The sequence below is a fragment of the Anarhichas minor genome, unplaced genomic scaffold (genome assembly GCF_050575085.1).
Source record: "Anarhichas minor isolate MPS153535 unplaced genomic scaffold, ASM5057508v1 ptg000080l, whole genome shotgun sequence".
NCBI lineage: Eukaryota > Metazoa > Chordata > Actinopteri > Perciformes > Anarhichadidae > Anarhichas > Anarhichas minor.
In genome coordinates, this window is record NW_027466526.1 from 2,961,104 (window position 1) to 2,987,874 (window position 26,771).

Consider the following 26,771-nt stretch of genomic DNA (forward strand, 5'->3'; position numbering starts at 1 on the left):
TGTGTATTTCCGTGTGGTTTTGCAATTTATGTGGATATTTGCATTATTCAGTTGCTTCTGGGGGGGAAGCTGGAGGGGCACAATGACTAGTTTTTCGGGTAATCAGGAATGCAGGTTTGGTTGAAGTTCTGTGAGAGTCATTTTGTGTGACCACATAGTGATGAGTCAGGGGCATGAGCTGCTGCCTGGAATAGTAGCTCTTCTGTGGTGTGGCAAAGAGAGAGAGAGAGAGAGAGAGAGAGGTTGCAATATAATTCATAAAGGACAGCAGGATGACCACAGTCTGCATCCGCAGTGCATGGGAATGGCACAGGCACATCAGAATGAAGCTTTCCACAGCAAGGTTCATGTCTAACATTTGTCCAACTGCTACTTGAGAGGGAAAGAAAACAAAATGCAGATTCTTCTTATATAGAATGGAATGTCAGTTTTCACTTGATTGCAAAATTGTTTATTGAATCAAAAAATGAAGGCAGGCAAAAAATGTGCAACCTTCCGAAAAAACAATGTGCACTTAAAACTTAAAAAGCAATAGCTTATAAAAGGTTCACACTATCAGTGAAATGGCTCTCTATCAAAGATTTAATCAAATCTTTCACGGCGGCGATCTTTCTTTAGTGTGCAAAATATACAATGCTACAACGTGCTGTAGGCTATTGTGTGTAGATGAAACCATCTAGCAGAAATAAAATGGTCCCTTCTAGTTAGAGAGAAAAACAACAACAACAAAAAGCTCTTCAGGTTTTTACTCTCGTGTTGAAACATAAAATACTAAAACTATTTTTGAGCTTTGAAACGGAGCATGAATTAACATTAATCTCTATAAAATTAAGACTTCAAGTCCCTTTGCTCAGATTTATCTCACAATCCACAGCAGCAAGCATTTACACCTGAATATGGACGCTCTGGTAGTCTTCATTCTACGGATGATTCAGCATGGATATCCTTCTTTATCCACAGTGATACCATTTAATGGCTGTGGTCCACTCTCTCTCTACCAACCATAGCTACTACATACTGTAAACTTCACCTACAGCCGAGCACAAAAACACTCGATCAAAGCCATAGATAACCTAGACTACTGCTTTCCTACGACTGGTGGTTTGTATTACAAACCATTACATACTAGTAGTGACTTGTTGATTACTTAAGTGATGTCTTTGCTCACGGTGACACCCACCATTGATAGACGTCAATAACAGTGCTTCAAAAATGTTGAAATGTCAAGGAAAGGCAAGCTTCGTCTTAGTTTCTCTAACACATCTAGTTACATCGAAGGCACGGTCAGTCGTATCGCTGCTGTACAAGTACACGTTTCTGCAGAGGGCCGTGTAGGACAATGTCTTTAGAGTTTAAACAGCAGCACAAAGGTTAGAAGCTGGAACAGGAGTATATTGAGCTGAAAGGCACGAGTCAGTCACCACCATCTTACTCCTCCTCAGAGCCAAGAAGTGTAGAAGTTGGCATCATGGACCAGATCCGGATCAAATACACTTTTACACAATAAAATCAAACATTGTGAATCTTTTTTAAGTGTACTTAAGTTTTTCAGTAATCGTAATTTCTTAAACAAATATTAAGTAGTTCAAATCTGGAAAAAAACATCAGATCCAACTTATTGCACCCCTTATAGAATTCTTTACAGCAAACATAATATACATAACACTGACTGAGCAACAGTATAAGGCATCCATAACTTAACTGTGATGAAAAAATAAAAACAAACAGATCAGAACTAAAAAAAAAGAAAGAAAGATCTGAAAGTAGCATAAACCATTTAAATTAGCTTTCATTGGCACACAGTTTGTACAACGTTCCAGTTAAAACTACTGAATTCAAATACAGATGGCACGATTTAGGAACAGCGATTATGTCATAAAGATGGACATAAACCTTTTCCAAAGCTGCTGTTGGAAGCTAACTGAGAGATCTGATAATATGAGTGGAATTACCTGCAAGCCTTCCACCTGTAACACCTTTATCAGACAGATGTTAGTGGTGTTTGGAGAGCAACATACAGGCAGAAGTGTTTAAATCATTCCCTGTTATGCTAACTTCTTTGCGCATTAGTGCATCAGTTTAAGTAAAGGGCGCAGACCGGTAGTAAGAGCGGTGAAGCCCTATTTCTATAATCTAGTTTACCTAGATGGTATGTAGAAATTACTCTTTATTCTTATATTATTTATTATTTGTGTCACGCATCATATAATATAAAGTTCCCCAAAACGTTCAAATAGCACTCACTCCAAAAAAAATGTCACTCAAATGTCTGTTGCAAAAAGCACAATGACAAAAAAAAAGAAAGAAAAGAGAAACTGAAATGAATCGATAACATCTATAAATGTTTTCCTTGTTGCGGTCATGTCGGCTTCCCCCGCTATTGCCGAGGGAGCGTTGAGGAGGTTGATTGGATTGTTCCCAGTCTGCCATTCACTTGGACTGTCTTTGTGGGCGCAGCGACCTAGTTAAAGGAGACACAACATGTCATGTTTGTAATTCCCCCACTTTGGCAATGACGGAGGGTAATAGATCATGGCAAGCTGGAAAGAATACATCAGGTTCTGTGGTTTTGTGACGTCTAACTGGATATAGAAAAAATTGCCTAAACTTAAAAGATTTTCATGAGTGAATGTATACCTCATCCAATCTGAGCAATGTCAGAACTTGTGTGATTATTTTCCTTATTTTTCTCCTCCCAACACTCTTCATTCTTCGCTGATTTAAATGACGGATGAAAACGTTTCTGTCAACTCGAATTTTTGCACGACTGCTGACCTGAAATTGAACTTCATCTCCTTGGAAATATTCACACAGCGGCACAGTATGGCTGTCAGATGAATCTGTGCGAACGTGTTTCAATCTGCGACTCGTTTACAAGAGAGCTTTGTTCTTTCTGACAACGGTTGCTTCCAACTAGGCAAGTGTGTGTCTCGTTTTTTCTCCCTCCTTCTCTTCTTTAATAAGAGTCTCTCTGGGGGAAATCATGCCATCTTGCGCAAGATATCCATCCCTTGCTGTGCTAATGCTACATTTTTATTTGCTTAGGCTGTCTTTGTTTTGTTCATTTTCTCCCTCTTCTCGCAGACAGATAGAGATTTTGGAAACCAGCAGCCTCTAATGCCATTTAAATGTTTAAGTGTAACTCTATACCCTCATCACTGCGCTTTCATGAAGCAGCAGCTGTAGAACAGTACTAATGCAGAATAGGTAAAGGATGTTGGAGAGTTCTGCGACAACTTTCACTCAGTGGTGTAAATAAATGCTGTATATTTCTGTATTTGTACCTTTTTTAGCCTCTCAGAAGCAGATCCAGAGCGAATGGCCTCCAGCATAGCCTCCCTGGCCAAGGCAGGGTTCGCGGGGGTGTTAGCACCTGGATGTGGCACAGTGCTAGGCTTACCCTGGGGCAAGGCAGGGGGAGGAGGTGGAGGTGGCGGGGTAAAGACATGAGGAGAAGTGCCAGTGAAAGAGGGAGGAGAGTGAGAAGGAGGGGAGGGGCCTGCAGCTCTCTCAGAGGTCACTGTCTTGAACTTCACAAGCTCGTCAGCCGCCTCAGATTTGGTCTGTGGGACACAAAGGAGTGAGACGATGGTAACTCCAGACACACAAACATAGACAGGAGCTGTCACATGTGTACATTCACACTCATGGCCTCCAACGTCAACCTCTGACACATATACAGATATACTTTTTATTCTGTTCTGCTCCTCCTGCATTTTTGAAGTTTTTTTTAATTCATAGTTTGAGTTTGTTGTTTATTTTAGTAACGCCATTGCACATAATTATCCAATTTTCTTCATTCAATCACTTTTTTTGGATGCATTTTTGACTCTGCTATAGTCATGCAGCATTCCAGAGATTCCACCTCTGGCGAGGAACCTCCGGAATAGAAGTGCAGATGTTTCAGCTCCAGCAGCACGTTTTCATTCCGCATGGATCGTTACATGACAGCAAGCCACAGAGCTCACAGTCCACACAGACAGATGGGAATAGACACTCACGCTTGCTTAACTTCTTGGTTCATGCATGTTTCTGTGAGCCGCTAACTAGCTAACAATACAGAACAAGAGTGTAGCATTCACATTTTCTAATAAACACACTTCCTATTCTCAATGTAATTGCAATAAAGTGTGTTCTCCATATACACCCATTAGTATACAGCCACACTAGCGGCTCTGTGAGGCTGCACTTAATGCTTTAGTAAGACGTATTTTACCTTCCTCAGCCTTCCGGAGCTGCTCTGGGCTCTAATGGCAGCCAGAAGAGAAGACCTCTCATCCTCCTCCTCAACATAAGAGGATTTCTCCATGCTGCTGAGACCAGAGGTGGTTATCTAATAATGAAATAAACAGAGGAAAATCAATACACCGTTACCTTTCTTGTCTTGTTAAGAATATAGTGTTTCCATTACTGGCGGATGGGTAAATGATACCCACGTAGTTTCCTTCCAGTTGGCATTATAATGACACTCTCGTTATCATCAACACATCCATCCATCCCTCCCTGCACTGTGCTACGTTTATCTCACCTTCTTGAGCCTGTCTCTGGCTCCGCCTGTCTGGATTGCCTCCATCAGGCTGCCGTGGAGAGACGAGTCTTTCTCAATAGACCTAGAGATCACTGGTCTGAACTTTTGAACCGGCCCAAACAGGGTTACTGGCGGAGGAGGCGCAGGTGTCACACCTTTGTCTGACGCGGTGACAGAAGGTTGTGGTTTTGCATCAGCTGTTAGATGGGCGGCTGCCTTGGCCGTGCCGCTCGTGTTCTGAAGATGAAGATGTGGAGTATTGAGTACATTGTAATTCACAGTGACAGTTAACATGATACATTTTTTATAATACAGGTTTTACTCACACTCGTCCGGCCTTGGGATACAGTCTCAGGAGCTGTGTGTGTTTTGGCAGATGAGAGTAGAGGGCTGCTTTGTGCGGGGCTGGGGCCTCTGAGTCGAATTTGTTTAACATCAGTGATGTCATTACTGGCGATCGTGTTTTTTGGGGCGGGGCCGCCAGACCGAACGTGCTTATTCACGGCTGTTTCTGTTTCCAGCGTATTAGAGCTTCCTTTGGTGGATCCAATACAACTTCCAAATCGTCCCCTGTCCGATCTCACTTCTCCATGATCGCTCTGGATATCTGAAACATACTCCGGGTAGCTCATAGACCTCTTCGGATAAGGCGGGTTGGATTTAGAAGCCGAGTCATTCTCCATATTGTCTGACAAAGACGACTGGGACGATTGCTGTGGATTCACTGTTATGGACCGACCTGATCTCTGGAAACCGATAGCATGTGATGTCAAGGAAGCAGAGGAGTCATGTACATTAGGGATAGAGCTGGGTTTAGCGGAGGGGTGTATTTGGTGCTTTGGGGTGTATTTAGTGATGGCGGACGCCACGTATTGGCTCGAGGTTCGCCTGGACGATTTGAGAAAGGACAGGTCTTTTTTCAGGTCCGGAAGGAAAGGAGGGGGGAGGGCAGGTTTATTACTTGGCTGTTGAACGTTTTTGGACACTGAGATCTCGCTCTCGCTCTCTACCCGCTCTTCTTTTACAACTGTGCCGGCTCTCACTGGTTCTTTAGCTCCTTCTTTGACCACCTCTTTCGGCTGGGCTCTCGCTGCATGTTTATAGAATGAATTTTGCCTCGTTTTTAGGTCCTCAGCGTAACTGCTTTTCAAAGCTGTAACTGCGATTGCAGAGGGAGTACTTTTCAGGCCATCTGTGCTCTCTTTAGCCTTCTCAATGAGATCTTTGCTGTGGGGCACAGAACTTTCTTGTCTCTCATTTGAGCTCCAGAAAGTTTTGGCTTTTCCAAGAAGAGGAGAGCCCTCACTGGAATGAATTCCAGACTCTGACGAACCACCAACTCTGCTCCATGAGATACCCCCTTTCACCATGTTTCCTTGATCGTCAATCTTAATGGCACCGACAGTTAATTTGACCGCTGGCTCTCCCGTAGCAGCATGCATGACAGCGGGTTTGGGAGGGACCACAGTGAAGGTTTTCATACCGAAGCGGGATGTGACGTTACGGGTGATTTTACCGTGTGTAGTGTTTGTGCTGGAGTTGTTTTGGTAAGCCCTGTGCATCTCTTCATCTCTCTCCGCAGACACCGATCTCTGACTGGTCGGTGGAAGAACGGATTTCTTCTCTTGAAAGGATTGAGCGGTGCTTTTCACAGGATCAGGTTTGATCTCAGCGCCCTCGCTGTGTTTCCGAAGCTCAACGTCAGGTTTCACTGCCGATGTTGTTCTATGCTCCTTCACACTGTTGGTGTTAGTGGTGCTCATCTCTTTCATTTTTGTTCCCAGCATCTTTTTTTCCTTTTTCTCGGCTATAGACTTGTTCTCCAGGGACTTGCTGTGCTGTTTGGGTTGAGACGGCTGCTTAGCACTCGCACTGCTGCTTTTATTACTGTCAGCAGCTGTACAAGCATTGTTGTTTTGGTTCTGTGGCTCCACACTGGACTGGTGACAAAAGACCGGACCTGTGATAAGTTAGGGTAAGAAAAAGTAAAATCTAAATATAATTACAACGCATAACTGTTTTCTAACAGTATATTGTATTGAAACCACTGAGCCTGAATAAAGGCACACCATGTCAACAACACGATTAAAAGCACTCATGTCTTTGTGGACTTTGACATATTTGTCATCGTACCCTTTCTGCCAGCTGGCTCAATCCTGGTTCGTGACGTCGTCTTGTTTTCTACAATGTGACGTTCATAGTCCTCCAGTACTTCATCTATGGCTGTGACTGGCACATCCATGTCCACTACAGACACAGGCACCTCATTACTATCTGTTGACATGGTATAGGCGGTATCCCTCGATGACACTACATCTATGTGATCTGGAAAAGGGGAACAGGTCAAGGAGTTAATACATAATACTTGTACTTTGGACACATTTTGATTTTTAAGAAGGTTACCATGGCTATTACTGGCTATTACCGAGTTTGGAATAGTCACTTGTCGTCATTGTGGAGTACAGTCATGTCAAACTGCATATTCGTAAGATTACTTCATCGATATGACAAATGTAGAGTTGCAATGTTAAGATGGTCAACAGGTTTAATCCTTTACTGAACTGTATACATTGACTCCAATGTTGGAGGCATGTACGCCTCAACTGCCAGGACACCTCCATGAAAAAAAATTATAAATCCAGACAGTTTAGGATTATAGGTGGACTGTTGCTCATGCCATTGATGACCCTCACCTGCAAGGTGCGCTTCAAAATCAGCCAGAGTCTGATGGAGCTGGGCGGTGAGCTCTGGGTCATCTTCATAGCAGTCTTTTAACCTGCCTGACTTTGCCTGTGGGCTAACGTCATTGTGTCTGAGGATGGCACACAAAAAACATGTGTCACAAACACATCTGCACACACACACACACACACGCACTCCCCAAAACATTGGAAATGTAAAAGAGGGATTGGTAAGTAGAAGCAGCCATGATACAGCACTCCCCATGACTCTATAATTCATATTATTTATTCTCATTAGTAGAAGAAAGAAAATTAATGTGAGTTTTAAATATTCTTTTGCTTGTTCACAGTTGAATTTCATTTATTTTAGAGCCTGTTGGCTTAGAAACATGTAGCTGTAAAGATATTATTGCCACAGTTTGGACTTCCTTCACTCTCTTCAAGGGTTCAACAGAGCAGTCTCATGACTTACTGGCATATTAGCTGTAACAAATTGCAACAAGAAGTCCAAACCAAATAGAAGAGACTTGGATTGGTCCTCTTTTCCTCAACGATTCTGAGAAAACAGGGTCATAGTGCTTTCATGGAATACCGAGGAGCCAGCAGCATCAGGCCAGGCCATGGATTCACAAAGAATTCTCTGAGAAATCAATCCAGGATCCCTGGTCTGGGCATATTACCCGTACACATTTCACAACAACGAGAAGGTGAAAAGTGATCTGGGGCAGCATTTGAATAAGGGCCTAGAACCATAACTATGAAAGCCCGGCGGGCTTTGACTGCAACTCAATACAACACATGGCGGGTTTATGACTACTGGCACAGTTAAAAACTGTAGAAAGACTTCCAACGTCAGCTGAAACAGTGATGTTTTACTCTTCAGATGAAAATACAGGTGCAAAACTAAACTGAATAAATGCAAGAATCTAACCAATCATTTGTTTTTTTGCGGGTATTAATTATTGGTGGTTAGGATGGCTCAGCTCAACAGCAAGGTGACTGGCACATGTACAATATATTCATCCCTTCCAGCAAACTTTAAAATAAGAGGTGACAGCAATGGGAAAGATTCAAGCATTCTTAATACGCCTCACCATCTTAAATGAGACTTTCCATCATCTTGATGGCCAAATATCACAAATTGGGTGAATACAGATTTACATTATGTGCTTGTCAACATCATTCTACTTTCCTTCCTCCCTCCTGCTGACCCCTACTTCCACGCCTCCTCCTCCTGTGATTTTCATGACTTCCTCTCTACCTGTGTCTTGATCCCCAGGTGGCACATCCCTCGTCGCTGTCACTGGAATTGTCCCGCACCGGTCCCAACAGTCTCTCTCCTCCGCTGCTTCCGTCCAGAGACAAACTCCCATCTGGGGATGTGGGTTGGGTGTCAGATGGAGAGCTGACCATGCCCGAGTCCTCGCCCTCTACCATGCCCTCAGAGGCAGCGTAACCCTGGTCGGGCAGGCTGCTGCCACCGCTGGTGCTGCTGCCCAAAGACACGGTCTCCTCCTCGGGGGTTTCAGTTTCCGGTTTCCGGCAACTGGCTGCGGAGCTTTGCATGGAGTGCAGCCAAGCTGGGAGAGGATAGAGATATATGGGCTGTTATCACTGCCCTGTTAGCAACTTCAACATCCAAATCAAACAAAACGTTAAGGCCTCATTTCTATTTCTCAAAGCCACAAACCTTAAAGACTTTTCCTACCTGGGAAAGCACTAGGAAAAAACGGCACAACAAATCATGAGGACATTTGTTTGAAAAGAAGCGCAGGATGCAGAGCGAGCAAGAAGTGCAGGAGATGGAAGAAGACAGGAAGTATTTACGTTAGTTTCAACATTCATTCTGACACCACACACACACAAACCAGAAATCACAGGCCAAATATATAAACACTAGCCCAGAGCACAGCCACCTGTGGCTTGATAAACCAACTTTAATGATGTGTGGGTGGACTTACTGTAAACAAACCCTTTTAATTCGATTTTTACAGCACTGTTTTAGGTTCCAGTGAAAGATAGTATTGCTTCATACCCTCTCATCTCTTCAGTACAGTCATGCTCCGGTCTGCCCCGCAGGATTTGGGGAACGTATTTAGTCGGTTACTGATCTCATTGAACTCTAGGCCAAGAGAATAAAAAAAATTAATGTACCATTCGTTTTCAGCAGCCCAGCCAGCATGCACAGCACTGGGAACTCAACGGGGGATTCTTCAAAATGGGTTCAACAGTTAGCAACCTTGTTTGTAATACCAGGTGTCTGAGAGTGTGTGCATGCATTTGGGCATGCATTGTGCTCCAATACGTCTCCCTGTGTGTGTATGTGTGTGTGTGTGTGTGTGTGTGTGTGTGTGTGTACTAGGCCTGTCAGTTTTGGACCCGGTCCTAATGGTGTGGAGAGAACAGTCAGTTCCAGGAGATGTGGTGATGACTCACAGGGCTGTCCTCCCAGCTCCTTCCCAGCAACAGCTTAGTCATGCCAGCTACAGCCACAATCAGCTCTCACACACACACACACACACACACACACACGTACACATGCACACACAGTTCTCAAACTTCGAAACTCAATATGACCGTAGGCACACACTTTAGTTAAAGCCAAACGAAAAGTGTTGCAGGCAAATCCATACTGTGACGTGTTACTTGTCCAAATCAAACCATGGCAATCCATGCACAATCCCAAACCAAAGTCCTTGAATCTCGGTCCAGTCTTCAACTGTTTAATTGAAAAAAAAAAAAATGGCTTTCAAACATATGTTCTGTTTTTCCCAATCACAACAGAGATTGCCTTTACAGATAAATGTGTGTTCATCAACGAGTACACGTGCCCTCACTAGGCTAAACATTTGCACCAGAACTCAAAGGCTTAGCACTTGCAGAGGACAAAGCATAGTCTACATGCATAAACTGATTAGGATCTGTGACACCACAATGGTTGCATTCGTATGGTAACAGAACAAGTCATGTGATAAAAAACAAGGGCTCCCTTCCCTTACCACCGTTACCACACATTTTGCATTTTTTAACATGAAGGCTATCTCATAATATAGAGCTTAAAGATGAACACGCACTGCTAGGATGATGCGGTCTTCCCTTAAAGCCAGGTGTCTGTGAAGGAAGGGTGATTTTGGATCCCTACCAATCATTTAAAATCAAACCGTGAAGCATTCATGCAGCTACAAGCCTCCACACTACTACTAACAAAAGTCCTACAGCAAATCAGTGTGTAGTGTCATTCTCTTTTCTAAAAGAACTGATGTGAGTTCTCCTTGGGGAAAAGGTCTTTCATCTCATACACTTATCTTTAAAATGCATGAGGCACCGCGACCCTAAAAGCAACATGTCATTGATTGATTACCCTTTCCATAATGTTGCCAAAAGCAGCACACATTCAGGGCGTACGATTTCTAAACCAGGCCACAGCACACAGAGAGAGAGAGAGAAACATACACTGTCCAACTATTGATCTGCAGATATCGCATGACCAAAATATTGGCTGATAGATATCGCATGGCCTTGCCTCATAGCCTCATTTGAGCATGTCGCTCATCAATCACGCTGTAACCGATACATCCAGGGTTCAGCTCATCTGCCATATCGTCTTCTGACCACATTCTGTGTGTCCACTTTCAACTCAGCCCTCATCTCGTGCATAATCAATAACAACCTGCCAATGAAGTTGAAATACAAAACCACCAACGGTATATATATATATACATACATTTGTGTAAAAAAACAAAACAAAAAAGAGTGAAATTGGAGAGCACTACTTGCTTTCACTTGCTGCATTTTGATGTCCTCAACAGAAGCAAATCCAAACCATCACACAAGGCCAGACGCAGTTCAGGTTACTGCAAAGTACTGTGACACCAAGTGAAAGCAAGTAGAAGAAATGAGGACGATTAAAATAATGGCGGCAGCAAGACCACGACAACATATACAAGAGTACAGAAGACACAGTAGAACAGGAGGGAAGAGGAGGGTGGCGAACATCAGAGGGAGGTCCCGGCAGAAATAAGAAGGGGCCGGGAAGAAGCAGAGGGAACTGATTGGATTGTCAGATGATGAGAGGGTCAAGCCAGAGAGAGACTTCAGGAGTGTTTGAAGCGCAGACGTACAGGCCCACAGCAGTACACTGTAGAGAGCAGGGGGGGGGGGAGTAAAGAAAAGAACAGGTGAGATTTGAGATGGATAGAACTTTAACATTGCATTTGACAGGGATGGCGATGAAGGCAGCAAAAACCTAATCAGAAGGAAAGAAATTGATGGCAGCTAAAAACAATAGTATATGTGGCCATTTAGCCTGGTCATGTACATTAGGTTTGGCATCACTCAACAATGTCTTCCATTATGCATCTAATATCCTGTACTGGATAAATGCAACACAAAAGGCACTCAAGTTGATTGTTGTTGACCCCAGCCCTGACCTTTTGGACCCAGAAGGCATAACAGGTTGACATTTATACATATGAAGCACCTTGACCTCACATGGACCCACTATCACTTAACAACTCAGCGGCCCGGGCTGCTGATGGAGAGATGGAAAAGCATGTGAGGACAAAGTGCAGTATTCACATACACACACACACACACACACACACACACACACACACACACACACACACACACACACACACACACACACACACACACACACACACACACATGCACACACACACACACACACACACAAACAAAAAGGTTTAGCAGTAAAGGATATGTGCAAAAACACACACTCTGATTGTGACGAATGAAATAGAAGTTAGGGAAACCAGAAGAGCAGCTTCTAGGAAAAGAAAGAGATAGACCAAGAGTAAAGGAAAGGGAGAGGCCGTCCATCTGGGACCTACACTGGGGAGCTGCTTCCTCTGCCTCCACGGGACTCTGCGGGGCGTTGCTTTCTGTGGGCTCAATGGGAGGGGAGGACAGAGTGGGGGGTAGGACAAGCTGTGCTGGTTCCTGCGCCGTGGTGCGCCGAGGTTTGGGTGGCGCTGGTTGATCAGCGGCTCCTGTGGGAGAAACGGCATGAAAGGCAGGGCAGGCAACTGATGGTCATGTGGGTAATAAAAAAAAAGAGGAATGTGGCACAAACATATTATCAAACTGAAAGCAGCACAGAAAACATTATGTAATCATCAAGATCTTTGTTGTTCCATGTATCCTGGCAACGTCTCGGCTGTGTTTTTGTGCTCCACTTCTTAAGTGACTGCTTGTTGATCAAACAGTTTCCTTCATCCTCTGATTGTTTTTGGTGATGAAGTTTAAATTTCTGCGAGCAGAACTTCCTTCTTTGTCTGCAGAGCCACTGAGGTCATCAGTGTTAAAGGTGCAGTAAGCTGCTCTAGTGTTAACAGCACACTCATCTGTAATGTGTTGCCATTGTTCCTGTGGAATTTCACATTTCATGGACTTTACTTGACTACTGTCTGTAGTGGAGGGCCAAACCTCGGCAACAAAGGCCTGTTGAATATCAGCTGAAGTTTCAGGAGAAGTGACGGCAACAGCAGGTTTGTAGCTCCCTTTCAGTTTAGATAAATCCTGTAAGAACTTGAATAAAAATAAATGTGTGCCAGGAGCGGTTTTATTTCTTTGCTGCATACTAACGGCGTTACCAGTCACAGTCAATATGACATTTAGAATTTATACATTTAAATAAATCTGGCAGATTTGGGTTTAATCGGACGTAACTGCCAGCGTACCGCTTTGAAAGTAGATGCCTATGTTTGCAGAGCAGCAAAATACAAAAGCTTTACTACCGTAGTCAGAGGCGGCACAGCTACAGGTGATGACAAGCAGTGATAGAAAGTAGCATTATGTGGATGTTCAAATGTCACATGTGATTATTACTGAAGGGGTAAATCCTACATTTTGTTTTAGCATTCAATAGCACACCCCAATATTTCCTCTATATTTCATGCAGGCTACTAATTGACTTGATTAAAAAAACAACAAGAGGCAGTAAAGAGGACTTGAATACGGATGTGTAATATGTGCAGACTACGTACGATACGCAAAGCTGATGCGAACAGAAGTGTAGACTGATGAATGGGACAAAGTCAATCTAGATAACATATTGGGTTTTAGCGGGAAAAGCACAATTACTGTAAAACAGCATTGTTGAAATATATCTACCGTAATGTCCTTATAAGGCTAACGATGCATCAGCGTGCTGTGTCTCAGGCGCTGTCGGTTTGATACTTTATCTGTTTACTCTGAAACAGCAACACTGGATCTCACACACGATCGAATCCTCTGTTCATTAAACTCTAAAAATGACCCGGAGCTGATTTTTCAAGCAATTTGATCTCTGTTCTTTTCCCCCGGCATATCATTGTTGCTGTTATTACTAAATAGCCGCATGATTAATGTGGACAACGTCTGGAAAACACAAGCACTACATCAAATTGTCAATATCAACCAGTGGAGGAACCACTCATTTACATTTACCCTGACTTTCCTACTTCAAGCTGAAGCGGTAGTGGAAAGAATATTTGCCTTTTCTACAGAAGCATGTTTTAATATCATTTACGTTTTAAGCTCTACACTACAAGAGAGTTTGAAGAGCTGAGGCAAATACAATTAACTAATATCAGACACCAGAAGCTAACAATAGTATGAAACCAAGCTTTAAATGATTACCAAAGAGTATTGCTGTATTAAAGCATTACTTTTAGTGGAATAGTGTGAAGCTCCGCCTCTATTTATTTAGAATCAGAGATCTTCATCATCACAAACCTTCCCAAAGCAAATGCCAGACAGTTTGACATACGCATCAATTTTGCTTAAATGAAAGGCTAAACATTATCTACATAACTAAGAGACTGAATCAAACCTACATGAAGGAAAGACCAACGGAAACCTGACAAATGAACTGTGTACACTTCTATCTCTGCCTACACAAGCACGAGGGCACCACCCTACGCTGTACGTGCAGGGTGTAGCTTTTCTAGCCCTAACGTGTGTACCAGCTATTCAGCCACTGCCAAATATGTACGCTTCATGTACAACTAAGAAAATCGACTTCATAGTCACTGCATTTGAAAAGTTGATGTTGAGGTTGTGTGCAGGACTAAATGGACTGTTAGAGAGACTGTGGCTTTGGGAATGAAACTATGTTTTACGACAAATAGCCATTTGAACTCTGAATGAGTACTTTCTCTCACATTGTAAAGGGAAGTAAGGAAGACTGGAGGAAAAAGGGAGAGTCAAAGAAAAGAGTTAGGAGAAGAGGAAAAAAAAGAAGAGAAGCTCGGTCTCTAGATGTATTAATGATCCTCATGCTGCCTGTTCTCTCCTGACAAACGCAATAACCTCCTCATACTTTCATCTGCCTGTCCATCATCTCCTCTCCTTAAACCCCTCTAGTCCCCTTGTTTCTACCTCGCTATACGCTGCCAAAACCTTCCCATGCTCCTTTCCCTGAACTCCATTCTGGTACCCTCACCTTACTCATCCCCCTTTTTTTCTGAGGTCTACTACTCTCTCATCTCTGCCCCCGTCAGACACGGCAGCCCTCTGCTGCAATCTGACTTTGCCCCAGAGAAAGATCGAGGTTGTAGTGAGATCAATACAAGGCCAGCCATAGTTCAAGTAGATCTTGCTTAAATCTATGATGGATCCGTCTGCCTTTGCACCTGCCAGCTTTGAAGGTTTGTTTGAGTGGCTGCATGCATACGAGAGAGAGAGGGAGAAATAACGAGGGGGATAGAGAAAGAGAGAGAGAGAGAGAGAGAAAGAAGAAAAAAAGAGAGAAAGACAAGACGAACCTGAGGGATTGATAAGTGCAGGCAAGAGACAAGGACTGTATTGTCTCATAGGCTATGATGAAAACCAGCTCCACTCGTTCCTGTACCTCAACCATGACACCCACACACACACACACACACACACACACACACACACACACACACACACACACACACACACACACACACACACACACACACACACACACACACACACACACACACACACACACACACACACACACACACACACACACACACACACACCCACACACACACACACACACACACACACACACACACACACACACACACACACACACACACACACACAGTCTTTCACCAGGTTATGTGTACGTCATTCTTGACAGCTTAAGTTTCAGAGGTTGCAGCAATGTGACAGCTCATTTTTCCCAGAGCAGACAATCACTCACTTTCTCTGTAAAATAAACTTCTACAGGCAACTTCAGACTCTTTAACACACGGAGAAAGTGTTCAGCGTCACTGTGCTCAACAGCCAGGTTCACTTCCATGGCTTTTTTAAACTCTGTGTCAGGTGCTAGTTTTGGAGTGTCTGTTATGCCGTTGTGTAGATAGTTACCCATTGCGCTGTGTCTGTTGTTCTCAACGTCATCCGGTTTCAGGTTTAGGGCCAATTCGGTCTCCGACCCGGAGGTGCTGGCTGAGGTCGCCTCCTGATTCAATTTGGCAGCTGTGCTGCTGGCCTTTACCGATCCCTCCACCTTGTGGCCGGAGCTTTTCACAGCGGGCTGGACCCGCACAGACCCGCTCGCCGTGCTGCTGGTGAGGGTGCTGCAGTAAGAAGCAGCCTGGTCGAGGTCAGCGTCCGAGTCGTCGAGGCTGTGGCTCAGTTCAGACCTGGAATCCTGGACAGACAGGCTCTCGGTGGTGCTGCTGCTTGGTGTCGGGGAACTGGGGGTCGGGCTGGCAGCGCACACAGCTGAAGGGTTTACTGTTGTTTTCGAGGGCACTGGTTTCACTGTTTGCGCTACCACAGCGGCAGCAGAGACGGTGTTTGACTGAACCGCCTTGCTACGGAAGGCTGGGGTGGGTGTGTCGGTAGCGGGGCTATCAGGGGTGGGAGAGGCAGAGGTCGAAGTGTCGTCGGGGTCTGGGGAGATGGAAGCTGGGGTGGGAGGAGGGGCCGGGGCCTTTCTTTTCCTCTGCTGGCTTTCTGAGCCGAGGCCCGTCTGATGGAAAATCAATAAAGGAGAAGGAGAGAGACGGTAGAAAGTTAATTCATCTGAGCACCTTGTGCATTTGTCTGTGTGTGCGTGTGTGTGGTCCAACCATAAATCTGTCTGTCAACCAGAACTGTAGTTGAGGTTACTACTGAGTAATTAAATCAAGTGGAGCTCTGGCAGGCGTCTGAGTCTTAAAACCCCTCAGAGTACCAAAATTCCTTTTAAATTATCCTACAAGACATAAAACATCTGGCAGCGACACAGTTATTTTGATGCCGAGGTGTTGTTATAGTAGATATTGAAACTTTAAGTGTATATTACTGTGGTTCTCAAAATACTTCAAATAGACATCAACCATGATTCAGATGTCATAGCCTCGTAAAACTGAATCGCTGATCACTTCAGGGGTGAAGTGACAGCTCAGCTATGAGCAAAATGATGCAATGTCTTCTGTGTGCAAACACAAAAGAAATACATTGAGCAACTCTGTCTCTTCCTGTTCCCATTCTCCAACACTCAGTTCAATTCAGTTCAAACACGATTGCTGGCATGATGCAACTTGAGCCACTGAGGCAAGAAGTCAATGATCGGGAAAATACAAAGTGACATCAAGTGACATTTGGCTCAGTGGGAACAAGTTCAATGGAAATCTGCCAATGGGTGTTTCAAAATGTTAACACTGCTTTCTGTTTTTCAAAATGATTGTGGAGCATTTTTTTTAGAAGCTTGCAGGAGAGGAGGAAAGAGCAGGAAAGAGAGAGAGAGATAAAAATGTGCAGATAGGATAAAACTGTGACTCATTAAGAAACTAAAAAGTGGAAAATGATCCGTTTTACTTATTCCATGGGGAGATTATTCACAATGGACAGGTTCCAACAGTAAAGATGTCTTATGTTTTAAGAAATCCCAATTACTGCTGCCGAGTTTAACTTATCTTCACTCTGAAACTCAACAGAGAACATGCTCGGAGCTGCGTGCAGCGCAGTGGCGGGCCGTGCATTTTATACCTGGGCCTTCACTGCTGTCCTGCAGCTGAAACACAGCTACGGTTATTATTTGTTTCGTGTACAAATGAAGCTCAATACCTAGTAAATGCACTAACTGCAGAGTGCAGATACATGAATACGCCGAGAGTGCGTCTCCTCTCTTCTCTGACTGCAGCTGGGACTGCTGCGCGAGTGAGTGACCGCCTGAACACTATGACAATCAACAATATCGTCCCCATTCACTTAAACTGCGCTGGATTCACGTGTGAGTCTGAAGGCCTCGGGCCTCTCTTCTTACCCAGAGACTCAGAGGTGAAATCTGATTGGATAAAAGCTCTACTTAAAACAAGCTACACTGGAAGCAGAGCAACTGAGGAAGACAGTAGCTGTGCAATGAGAAAATAAGATAATGGGAAAAATAATTGTATAAATTATAATACATGGAGTGTATTTATGAAAAAATATTAAATGATAAAATAGCTATAACTTTGTGATTCTGTCTAGGCCAGCAGAGAAGGCCTTGCAGACCCTGACGGCCCACCACTGGTGTAGCGTTGCATTATGCAGCAGGACGAGAGAGAGAGAGAGAGAGAGAGAGAGAGAGAGAGAAAGAGATCAGGCCACCTTGCCTTTCTGCAGGCAAATCTAAATGGCCCCCCAACTGGTTGTCTTTCACTTCCTTGCTTCTCTCCCTCTCTGGCATTCATACATACATGAATACAGACATACCAGTGGATGTGGGCCAAAGTTGAAGCTGAAATGGATGACTGACTTGCCTATGAAGATGGATGTGTGTGTGTGTGTGTGTGTGTGTGCACGCATGTGTGTGTGAGAATATTTATGTGCATGTTCCCTGCAGAGTGAAACATAAGACTGAAGCCAAGACCTGCCATGAAAGGAGGAGAGCTTCAAAACACATGCACACTTTTCTATATGATTGTAGGAGCACATATACTCTCTTGCATATGCACACAAGTGCACACACACACACACACACATGAGAAGGAACAGTATATCTCATATCTCCGGCTGTAGCCCGGGTGTATGGATTTGGGAGTTGTTAGGGGTCGCGGGGTTAAGCGTGTGCTGCTCTCATGGTCCTTATTGGCGCCATGCCTGGGAACGTAGCATGTACTTAAGATTGTTAGAGTCTCAAGACTGTAATATACCGCATTCAAGGTCACACTATACATTAAGTTAAGCTGACTACGTAATATCATTATGTATACACTGTGTTACAGAGGAGAATAGGTGTATATCGTCAGGAAATATGGTCTTTTCAGTGTTTGAGTCTTTTTTCTTAAGATCTGGCCACTCAAGTCAACCTCGTGTCATGGCATCACAAGTCGAGTCACAACAGAGCAAAGGACAGCCAAAGTGTCGAGTGGATTGTCAAATGAAATCACTGCAAATCTGTGGAGGTGAGGGATGAGTTCCCTGTGCAGCAGTTATTTCACATAATACTGTGAAAGACACAGTATAACAGTTAAAAATGGTGGAGCGATATAATCCGTCATGTGCAGACACAGAGATACTAAACACCTCTTTCCATTCATATTCACTGGCTTTGAAATTGATTCATCATCTAGTCGACTAGATTCTAGTCGATCTTATTGAGGCAGAATATTGAGACAAAGAGGTTCTTCGTTATCACGAGGAGCCAGATTCACGGATGATCCTCTGTTTGTATTAAAATAGCTACAGGGATGCAAATAAATGAAGACCCTCCTCGCCGTTTATCTAAATACACTCGTACTAAGAGAAACACAATCAACACGTCACCAGGAGTCCACTTATTTCTGATGATTAACAAAGGCTGGAGGGACGTCGTCAGCCACCATCTGACTATCTTTGTTTCCATGCCAATGTGATTGTGTTTGTTCTACAGGAACAACAACGAACAAGAGAAAAATAGATTATAGAATAGATATTCAAAGCGTTCCTGTTGTTGTCTCGATAAACTGTGCTCGGACTGAAGACTGCCTGGGTCTATTATTGACGGGGATGAGCTCTGCAGTGTAAATGCGGTCGTCTTTTTTTTACTTTCGTTATGCTAATTATACGGTAGCATAACGAAAATGTAGTGGAGAGAATTAATGAAATACATTTGATTTGCTGAATTTAAGGTGCAGCCAGAGTCTCCCCCACCAATCACAAGCGGACAGGACAGAGCGCTACACCGATTAACGTGCACATCATGAACAAACGGTTGTTATCTACCAACATACTTCTTTGCTTGAACTCTTCTTGTCTGGTTTTGTGTCGGCTCTGATCAAAGAACGATACGACGTGGCATATGTGGACATGGGGCATTTTGAAGGGAATGCGCCTGAACACAAAAGGCCATAGAGGGCCATGCGAGGACAGTCTGGTGTGTCCATTCAATTTTCCACTCGAGAGGCCCCATGTTGGAGCATGTTGATCAGATAGGGCCACCCATGGAGGCTTCAACCTGGTGGCGTGACCATTCATCAGTTGTTTCGAAGGACTCTTGATGGGTGAGGGGCTTTGTTACAGGGCAACATTACCGCGCCGATGTGGAATGTGAAATACAGTATGTGTGTGTGTGTGTGTGTGTGTGTGAGAGAGAGAGGGGGGGTCAAACTGTATTTGTGGGTGTTTGTGCATGTCAAGTACATTCATATCTGCAAGTGTGTGTGCAGATGTATGTGTATGTGTATGTATGAGCGTGTCAGGGATAATAGCGGCTGAACTGTCTCACCACTGAGGTCAACAACATCCTAACAGAAGACTGGAAGACAGTTAGTGTGTGTGTGTGTCATAATCAACGTGTGTGATGTATGATGAAAAGAGTTTTATGTTAAATGTCTTAACAATGTGTGTGTGGAAGGGGGGGGGGCGTAGAAGAGGCTAGCTAAGGATAAGGAGACACTTGGCTGACCCAGTTCCATTGTCGTCTACTTTGTCCTACTAACCCACATACATTGAATGTTCAGAAGTTAGGTTAGAGGAATCACAGTAGGATGACATATTGGCAGTAGCAAGTTCTTACATTTTAATGTTTATAATTTGTCCTTGACAAATGACTTAAATGATTAATGAACCATCAACCCAAAGCAACAAAAGGCAGACAAAGGATATTCACTCACTGCTTTCTAATTTTAATCCCCAACAGATCAGTGCATTAGTTACCGCTCTAAGATTGCGATACATCCTGATTATCGGTTTGCTGCAACTCCACACGTTTAGAGGAATCCTACCTGCAGTTCACTACAGCCAGCACAACCTGCGGATGTATAGTACACAGTGTCACATTACATTACTGTGAAGAGTATTCAGGTTGTTAGTAGGCATCTGTATGACAGAGGCCAAATTCAATAACAGCACAAGAGTAAATGAGGTAAAAAAAAACATGTTTTCTAACACTAATGTACAATAATTCAGATTTTTGTTTTCCATGCAAATCTTGTGTATATTCTGACTGTCAGAATATACAAGATGTAATACAACGTGTGTTATATTAGATCTTTTTGTCATTATATTAAGGCCCTTTTGAAGATGTATGTAAAATGTACATTGCCCTACGAGAGCCAGAGCACCTGCTGTTTTCAACTGGAGCACAAATTAACAAAAACAGCAGTTCAATAGGAAGGATGAAGGAGTAGGATAAGAGATGAACAGAGGATGGGCTGCTCCCAACTGATCCAGATAAAAAAAAGAAATGTTGTTCCTGCAGAATACGTGGAGAGATGCAGTAGATTCATGTGGCAAAAGGGTAAAAACTACTACTACTACTTTCCTTCTTTGCTCTCTTGTTCCATCACAGATTCTTATTTGAACGAAGCTTAACCTATCTAACCACAAATAAAACAGGCGCTAGCAGCGATAAAAACCAGCAGCTGACCTTCTTTCGTGATGATGTTAAGTGGGGGGCGTGAACTCATCGGCTGAAACTGTGAACAGTCGACAAGTGTTGTAAAAGAGACAAAACAGAGGGTGCGCAGCAGAAGAAAAGCTCATATGGAGGGGTAATAATATAAAGAAAAGACAGACGGATGACAAAACAAAGAAGAAAAACAGACGCAGAGAAAGGAAAATCCTTACTGAACACAGATCCAGTAGCAACTTGTGTTTTGTCTGGCTGATTAAACCGGAGCTGTGCATGAGAGCAGATTAAAGTTAGCTACCGTTGTAGACAATTATACGTGACTGATGGATGGCTGTGAAAAACAAGCCTCCCTCTGCTGCCAACCCTCTACTTTCACACAGTGACAGATCATCAGGAAGAAGAAGAAAAAAAAAAAAAGAAAAGGCTAGCCAGCTCGATCAATCAAGAAGCCACACAGACACAGGCAGGAATGCAGCACGTACAAAAACAAATCCATGCAAACGCAGAAAACTCTGAGGACAGTAACGGGCAGAATGTTTAACACACACGCACAACTGAGTACATATAATGCATGACACACACACACACACACACACACACGTCCAGACAGCCGTAGTTTAGACTAAACTGAGCGCTTATTGATTAAAATACTGAAACTATACTTCTGTCTCCCGCAGTAAGGCAAACTGCCATCAGTCAGATCTGATCAGCAATCACATGGTGTCAGAGCTGCCCTTGGGCAAACCTTTGTCAGATCTGACAGCTGGATTTCCCCTCGAGAAATGTAATCACAAACAACTGTAACAGTGCAACTGCCAGCATGGTTCATTCGTGTTCTTCCAAGTGAGAAACATTTTTAATTACCCACATCCTGGTTTCACAGCAAACAGATGTGATGTAAGTTATGACTTTTTTTTTTTTTCTTCGTCTGGCTCGGATCTCACTCTCCTGGCAAGAGATGTTTCTGTATTAAAAGTCTATTGAAAAGCCTTTGTTCCCGCTCTATATACATGTAATACTGCCGATTACCTAATTTCTGGGCAGTCCAGGGAGATTAGTCCGGTGAGTGTTGTACAAAGGCAAGTTAAATTTGCAAAATTTTCAAAAAATGTCGGTTAAATGAAAAATAGGAGCAGAGAAAAGTGAAAGTCTGTAATAAGCTGCAGGTTAAACATTTGTAACCTTTTCTCACAGACTGCTTACTGCCACTGATCTCACTGCTGCTTCACCCTCTGAACTCCGACGCCGCTCGTTCCCTGTTGAACTTTTCTCCCATCGTGTCCTGATAGGTGAGGGTGGTGCTGAGGGTATGCCAACCACATTTCATGCACTACTGCATTTTGGAAATATGATCCCAAAGCTTATACATAGTTAATGTTGCACGGCTAGAATAAACTCACACTTATATAAGACCTGATGTTGCCTTACTTTGACTCTCTGTGACCCTCCAAGTCACTCAGTTTCTCTCTTTTGGTCTGTATCGCTCTCTCTCTCGTTCTCTGTTGCGTCAGTTGTCTGTCTTTATCTTTCAGTCGCCCTGCACACACACAACACACACGGGCACAAGTGCACTCAGGAAGCACCTTCTGTTACTGAGCATTGAAGCAGAAAGCTCAGAATTTCTCTGAACTTCTTTTTCCACAAGAGGCAAAGTAGACACGGCTTTCTTTCCAAACCACAATATCAGATTGCCTATCACCGCTGGAACAAACAACAAGGTTGTGTTTCTCTGCACTCGATGTTCCAAAACATAATTTAAATCAGTGCTGCTCGCATAACGACAGACACAGATTGTTGTTTGCGAAGCTGGAGAAAGAAAACTGTAAAGCTCTCTCGACTCCGGCATGAGGAAACATCCGATTCTCCTGCGGTCGAAGATGGCGGTACACTCTTCCTGGAACGCTGCGTCATCTGTTTTTTTAGTGCCATGAGTGCTATTCACATTCTCATTACTGTATAAAGCAACTGGTCCCTCGGACATCAAGAAGGTCGACGATCTACTTCGATTACTGCAAATGAAATGAGAGCGTAAATAGAGACAGTAAAGTTTCTGTTTCAACGCCCTGAAAGCAATCCATATTGCGCAAAAAATGTGATAACTACCACGTATGAAAGTATGAAATACAATGCTGTGACTGAAATGGTCACTCACTCTGGTTAGTAAAACATATATATATACACACACACACACACACATACAAATACTGTGAAACATGTACAACGACACCAACATAACATACCAACATGTTAATCTCGTCCAAACTACTCAAGTAAGTATTTAAAGAAATTAAACATGAGCCCACCAATATATGGAAAATAAAAGCAAAGACTGCAAGAGTGAAATGTTATATATAGCAAAAATAAAATCTTAAATTGATCATTTGTGATCCACAGTCGACCATAAAGAGATTTGTTAGATAATGTTAATTCTAACTATGATTTAAATGACTGCCCTGAGTATTCTCTGCTTCTCCAAAGTCCATCTGACGCATGTAGCTTCATTATAACAATCTCATCACCCTTATAGCTCATAATATGATGTCGGTGTCTATTACTATTACTGAGTCTTGTACGTCACGATTAGTTGTATGTATTAGTTGATTACTTGTACGTCACATTCTCTCAGCACACCTGTACATCTATTAAACTATTAAATCATAAACGTATAGCTCGACATCTAGACATGCTGCCGTGGTGTGATTGACGTGTATAATTGACGTGTATAATTGCTCCACAGATCCGAGTCACCGTCCTGAGAAGACGCGGCTGCTATAATTCCCCTCACCTGTCATGAAACCTGTCATTTTTAATCACAAACACAGGCCTGGCACGCTGCCAACACCTCACACCCCTGGGCTGTCCTCGGATCACACTGGCTAATCACGGAGTCCCTTCTTGTGGAACAACATCAAACCATCAATCAATCATTTTCTCTTTCCATCCATCCATTCATCTATTAATCAATAGGGTGACAGCTTAAATGCTTTAAGAAATGTACATCAAACAGACATGTTGCTATTCGGTTGTTCTTGTATATAAGATATACGTTACGTGTGACTTGTTGACTATATAAGGCTGTTATATACTATATATATATATACTGTTTGATGAGACGAGCGGGACGCATCGACAGCCTGTCTTCAATCTCTCAACCCGAGGAAACGGAGAGGCGGTATGGCACCGCAGTATGGCCATACATGAATATACATGAGACAGACAGGGACATGGAGAAATCTATTATTAGACCAGTCATCAAGTCCTCAGATGACCTTCCCTACTGTGGAGCTGCTCTTGTGAGACAGTGGTGTCTCAGTACTTCTGCTCTGGTGTCTATCATCTGGTGGACGGATGACGTATCTGCGCAGCTGCAATTTGCCGTAGTACTAAAAACAATCACGGCAGCTGTAAGGGGCTTCTTAATAGAGTCACAATGCACTGCAAAAAGAAAAGAGCAAACGGCTGCAATTTAGTTGAAATGAATCCCATAAAGCAGGAGTCACTAATAGGCCGGACCGTTGTATCTGGACCCTGGACTTATAACCGATAGACATTTGGGAATTTTAAGTTTTGACGGAGTGCTTCGGAGTCACTTAACACCTGAATGAACTGAATTTAAAGCTGCAGGACAATTCAGTTCAACTCAAGTTCAAAGTATTTTATTTTAAGATGAACATTTCTCAAAAGCTTTCTGTTATGAATTTTTGTTATTTTGAAATCCAGCCCTTATTGTAATTGAAATGAGAGAAGAACATTTATTTATTATTAGATTATTTATAATTCATCCAGTTAAATTTGAAAACTGACGATGAATATTTTTGAGGTATGATTCAATTGAACTTTCTTTATTTGATTTGACAGTCAGTTGTTGACTGCATACAGATGTTAGGCTACTTCAATAATTCTGGAACTAAATCACAGAGCAAGTTAGACATTATTGTGATGTTCCGGACCTTTGCATGAGGAAATTCTCTGTAACTGGACCTCGTTGAATATTTATTGAATACCCTTCAGAATTTCGGCTGATAATCAAAACTAGCCATATTTATACGTTTATGAAATGGTCCACTGGCAGCTACATGTTAAACTTACTCTACCATTATTACCAAGTTCAGCAGGCAGACAATGGAATATTTTGATTCAGCTGAAGTCCACCCAAATCAGATTAAAGATGGCCTCTTCAGGAATGAATTATGATCCGTGTGCTTTTGTGGCATTATTGAATTACCGTCTACTTATTAAGAACAAAAGATCCGATCATCCAAGCTTGTTTTTGCACTTTCATTGATTTACTATTCTCACCATAAATGTCTCAGAAGGTTTTCCTGCTCCTCCACGCTCAGTTCAGTTTTGTTAATTAAGCTATAGCTATAAGGAGAAGAACACCATGCTCCCTGCCGTCGTGAGAACTAAATTTCCTCTCGATAACATCCAGCAATAACACTCGCTTCTCGAAAAAAACAAAGCTTATTATCGGAGGGAGGGAGGAAGGATGTTGGTTGCTAAACACCATTTCCCAGCATGCTGCCATAACACTGTAATGAGACTGCAGGGAGCCCTTGCTTTAATGCAGACGATACAGGTCACTCTGACCGTGAGGAGCGGATCAGGCCAAAACACCCGAAGGAAAAGCTGCATCAAACAGATTGCAGCTTTCAGATTTACTACTTCGGGTCACTCCTGAGAGCGGAGGGATTTTGATATGTTACATAACTGCACCGCTCCTAAGTAGAAAAATGAAAGAATGCGTCATTATTATAATCCCAATTACACATTGTTTGAGAGTGTATGTGTGTATGAAGAAGGTCTTCATTGCACTGGATGTACTGTATATAAGGTTTTACACGAAATTTAGAACCCGGCTTTATGTTATGACGTAAAGCACTGAAATAATCCATGAAGGCTCTGTTACTAGTATGCATCATCTCATCAATGTGTCTGACCAACACACAGCTCTTTAAATCTCCTCACCTCATAGCCCTCAAAGCTAGCGTGTCCCATGGTGGGTGTTGGGGCTCCGGGTAGCGCTGGGGCCCTCCTCTTCTTGGCCTCAGCCTTGGGAGACATCCTGGGTAGGTTCATGACGGACTGAGACTGGCCTAAGGTGCTGGGCCGGTCTTCTACGCTGGGGACCCCTGGCGCGGTGGACAGACCCTGTGGGTGATGTCAAAATAAAGAGGGCGAGGTAAGTCTGACAAATATGGATGCAAGTGTACACATGAACAAACATGTAAATGTAGGCGATTTAAGGACACTTCGCTGCCAATCTCAAGTGAGTCAGACACATGACCACCGAGTGTGAGGCGTATGAATTGGTCATGTTGCTGTCGTGCCACCCATAACTGAAAGGATTCCCTTTAGTAATCTCTGCCTCTCCAAAGGCTAATTATTTGGCTTTGTTATAACAATAGCATTATCCTTATAGCTTATATTATGATGTCAATCATATTATATATCAATTACTATGTCTTGTGAGTCACAATAATCCTAAAAAACTAAAAGAATACAGATCAGAAGCCCAACAAAATGTAACTGAAAACTGTTACATAGTAAGATATCCTGACAGGGCTCATATCACTGGTTCTGTCGATTTCAAGGGTTGATTTTATGGTTAAAAGGGACAGCTATCATAAGCATTTATATGCATATACTATGCATGCGATCAACATTTCTGAAGGCCTATTCCATTCTGTAGTCACAACAATTATTGCAACATTCATTTGACAAAGTTGAAAGTGCATCCGTATTTTTCAAAGGGTGGCTGCTTCTGACCAAA

The 26,771-nt window shown here is 43.1% G+C and overlaps 1 protein-coding gene across 1 annotated transcript in view; it reads right to left on the reverse strand.

Moving 5' to 3' along the window:
- Positions 1 to 441: 441 nt before the first annotated feature.
- The window catches only part of cobl (cordon-bleu WH2 repeat protein), a 39,016-nt gene continuing 12,686 nt past the window's right edge, over positions 442 to 26,771 (reverse strand). The window contains exons 8-18 of the mRNA XM_076081353.1: positions 25,967 to 26,149; positions 15,559 to 16,168; positions 12,063 to 12,221; positions 8,471 to 8,789; positions 7,222 to 7,340; positions 6,662 to 6,853; positions 4,855 to 6,488; positions 4,529 to 4,765; positions 4,217 to 4,333; positions 3,285 to 3,563; positions 442 to 2,461 (exon numbers count right to left, since the gene is read on the reverse strand). Of these exons, the coding sequence (XP_075937468.1) occupies positions 2,378 to 2,461; positions 3,285 to 3,563; positions 4,217 to 4,333; positions 4,529 to 4,765; positions 4,855 to 6,488; positions 6,662 to 6,853; positions 7,222 to 7,340; positions 8,471 to 8,789; positions 12,063 to 12,221; positions 15,559 to 16,168; positions 25,967 to 26,149 (3,933 nt within the window). The 3' untranslated portion in view covers positions 442 to 2,377. The remainder of the gene's footprint in view (positions 2,462 to 3,284; positions 3,564 to 4,216; positions 4,334 to 4,528; positions 4,766 to 4,854; positions 6,489 to 6,661; positions 6,854 to 7,221; positions 7,341 to 8,470; positions 8,790 to 12,062; positions 12,222 to 15,558; positions 16,169 to 25,966; positions 26,150 to 26,771) is intronic.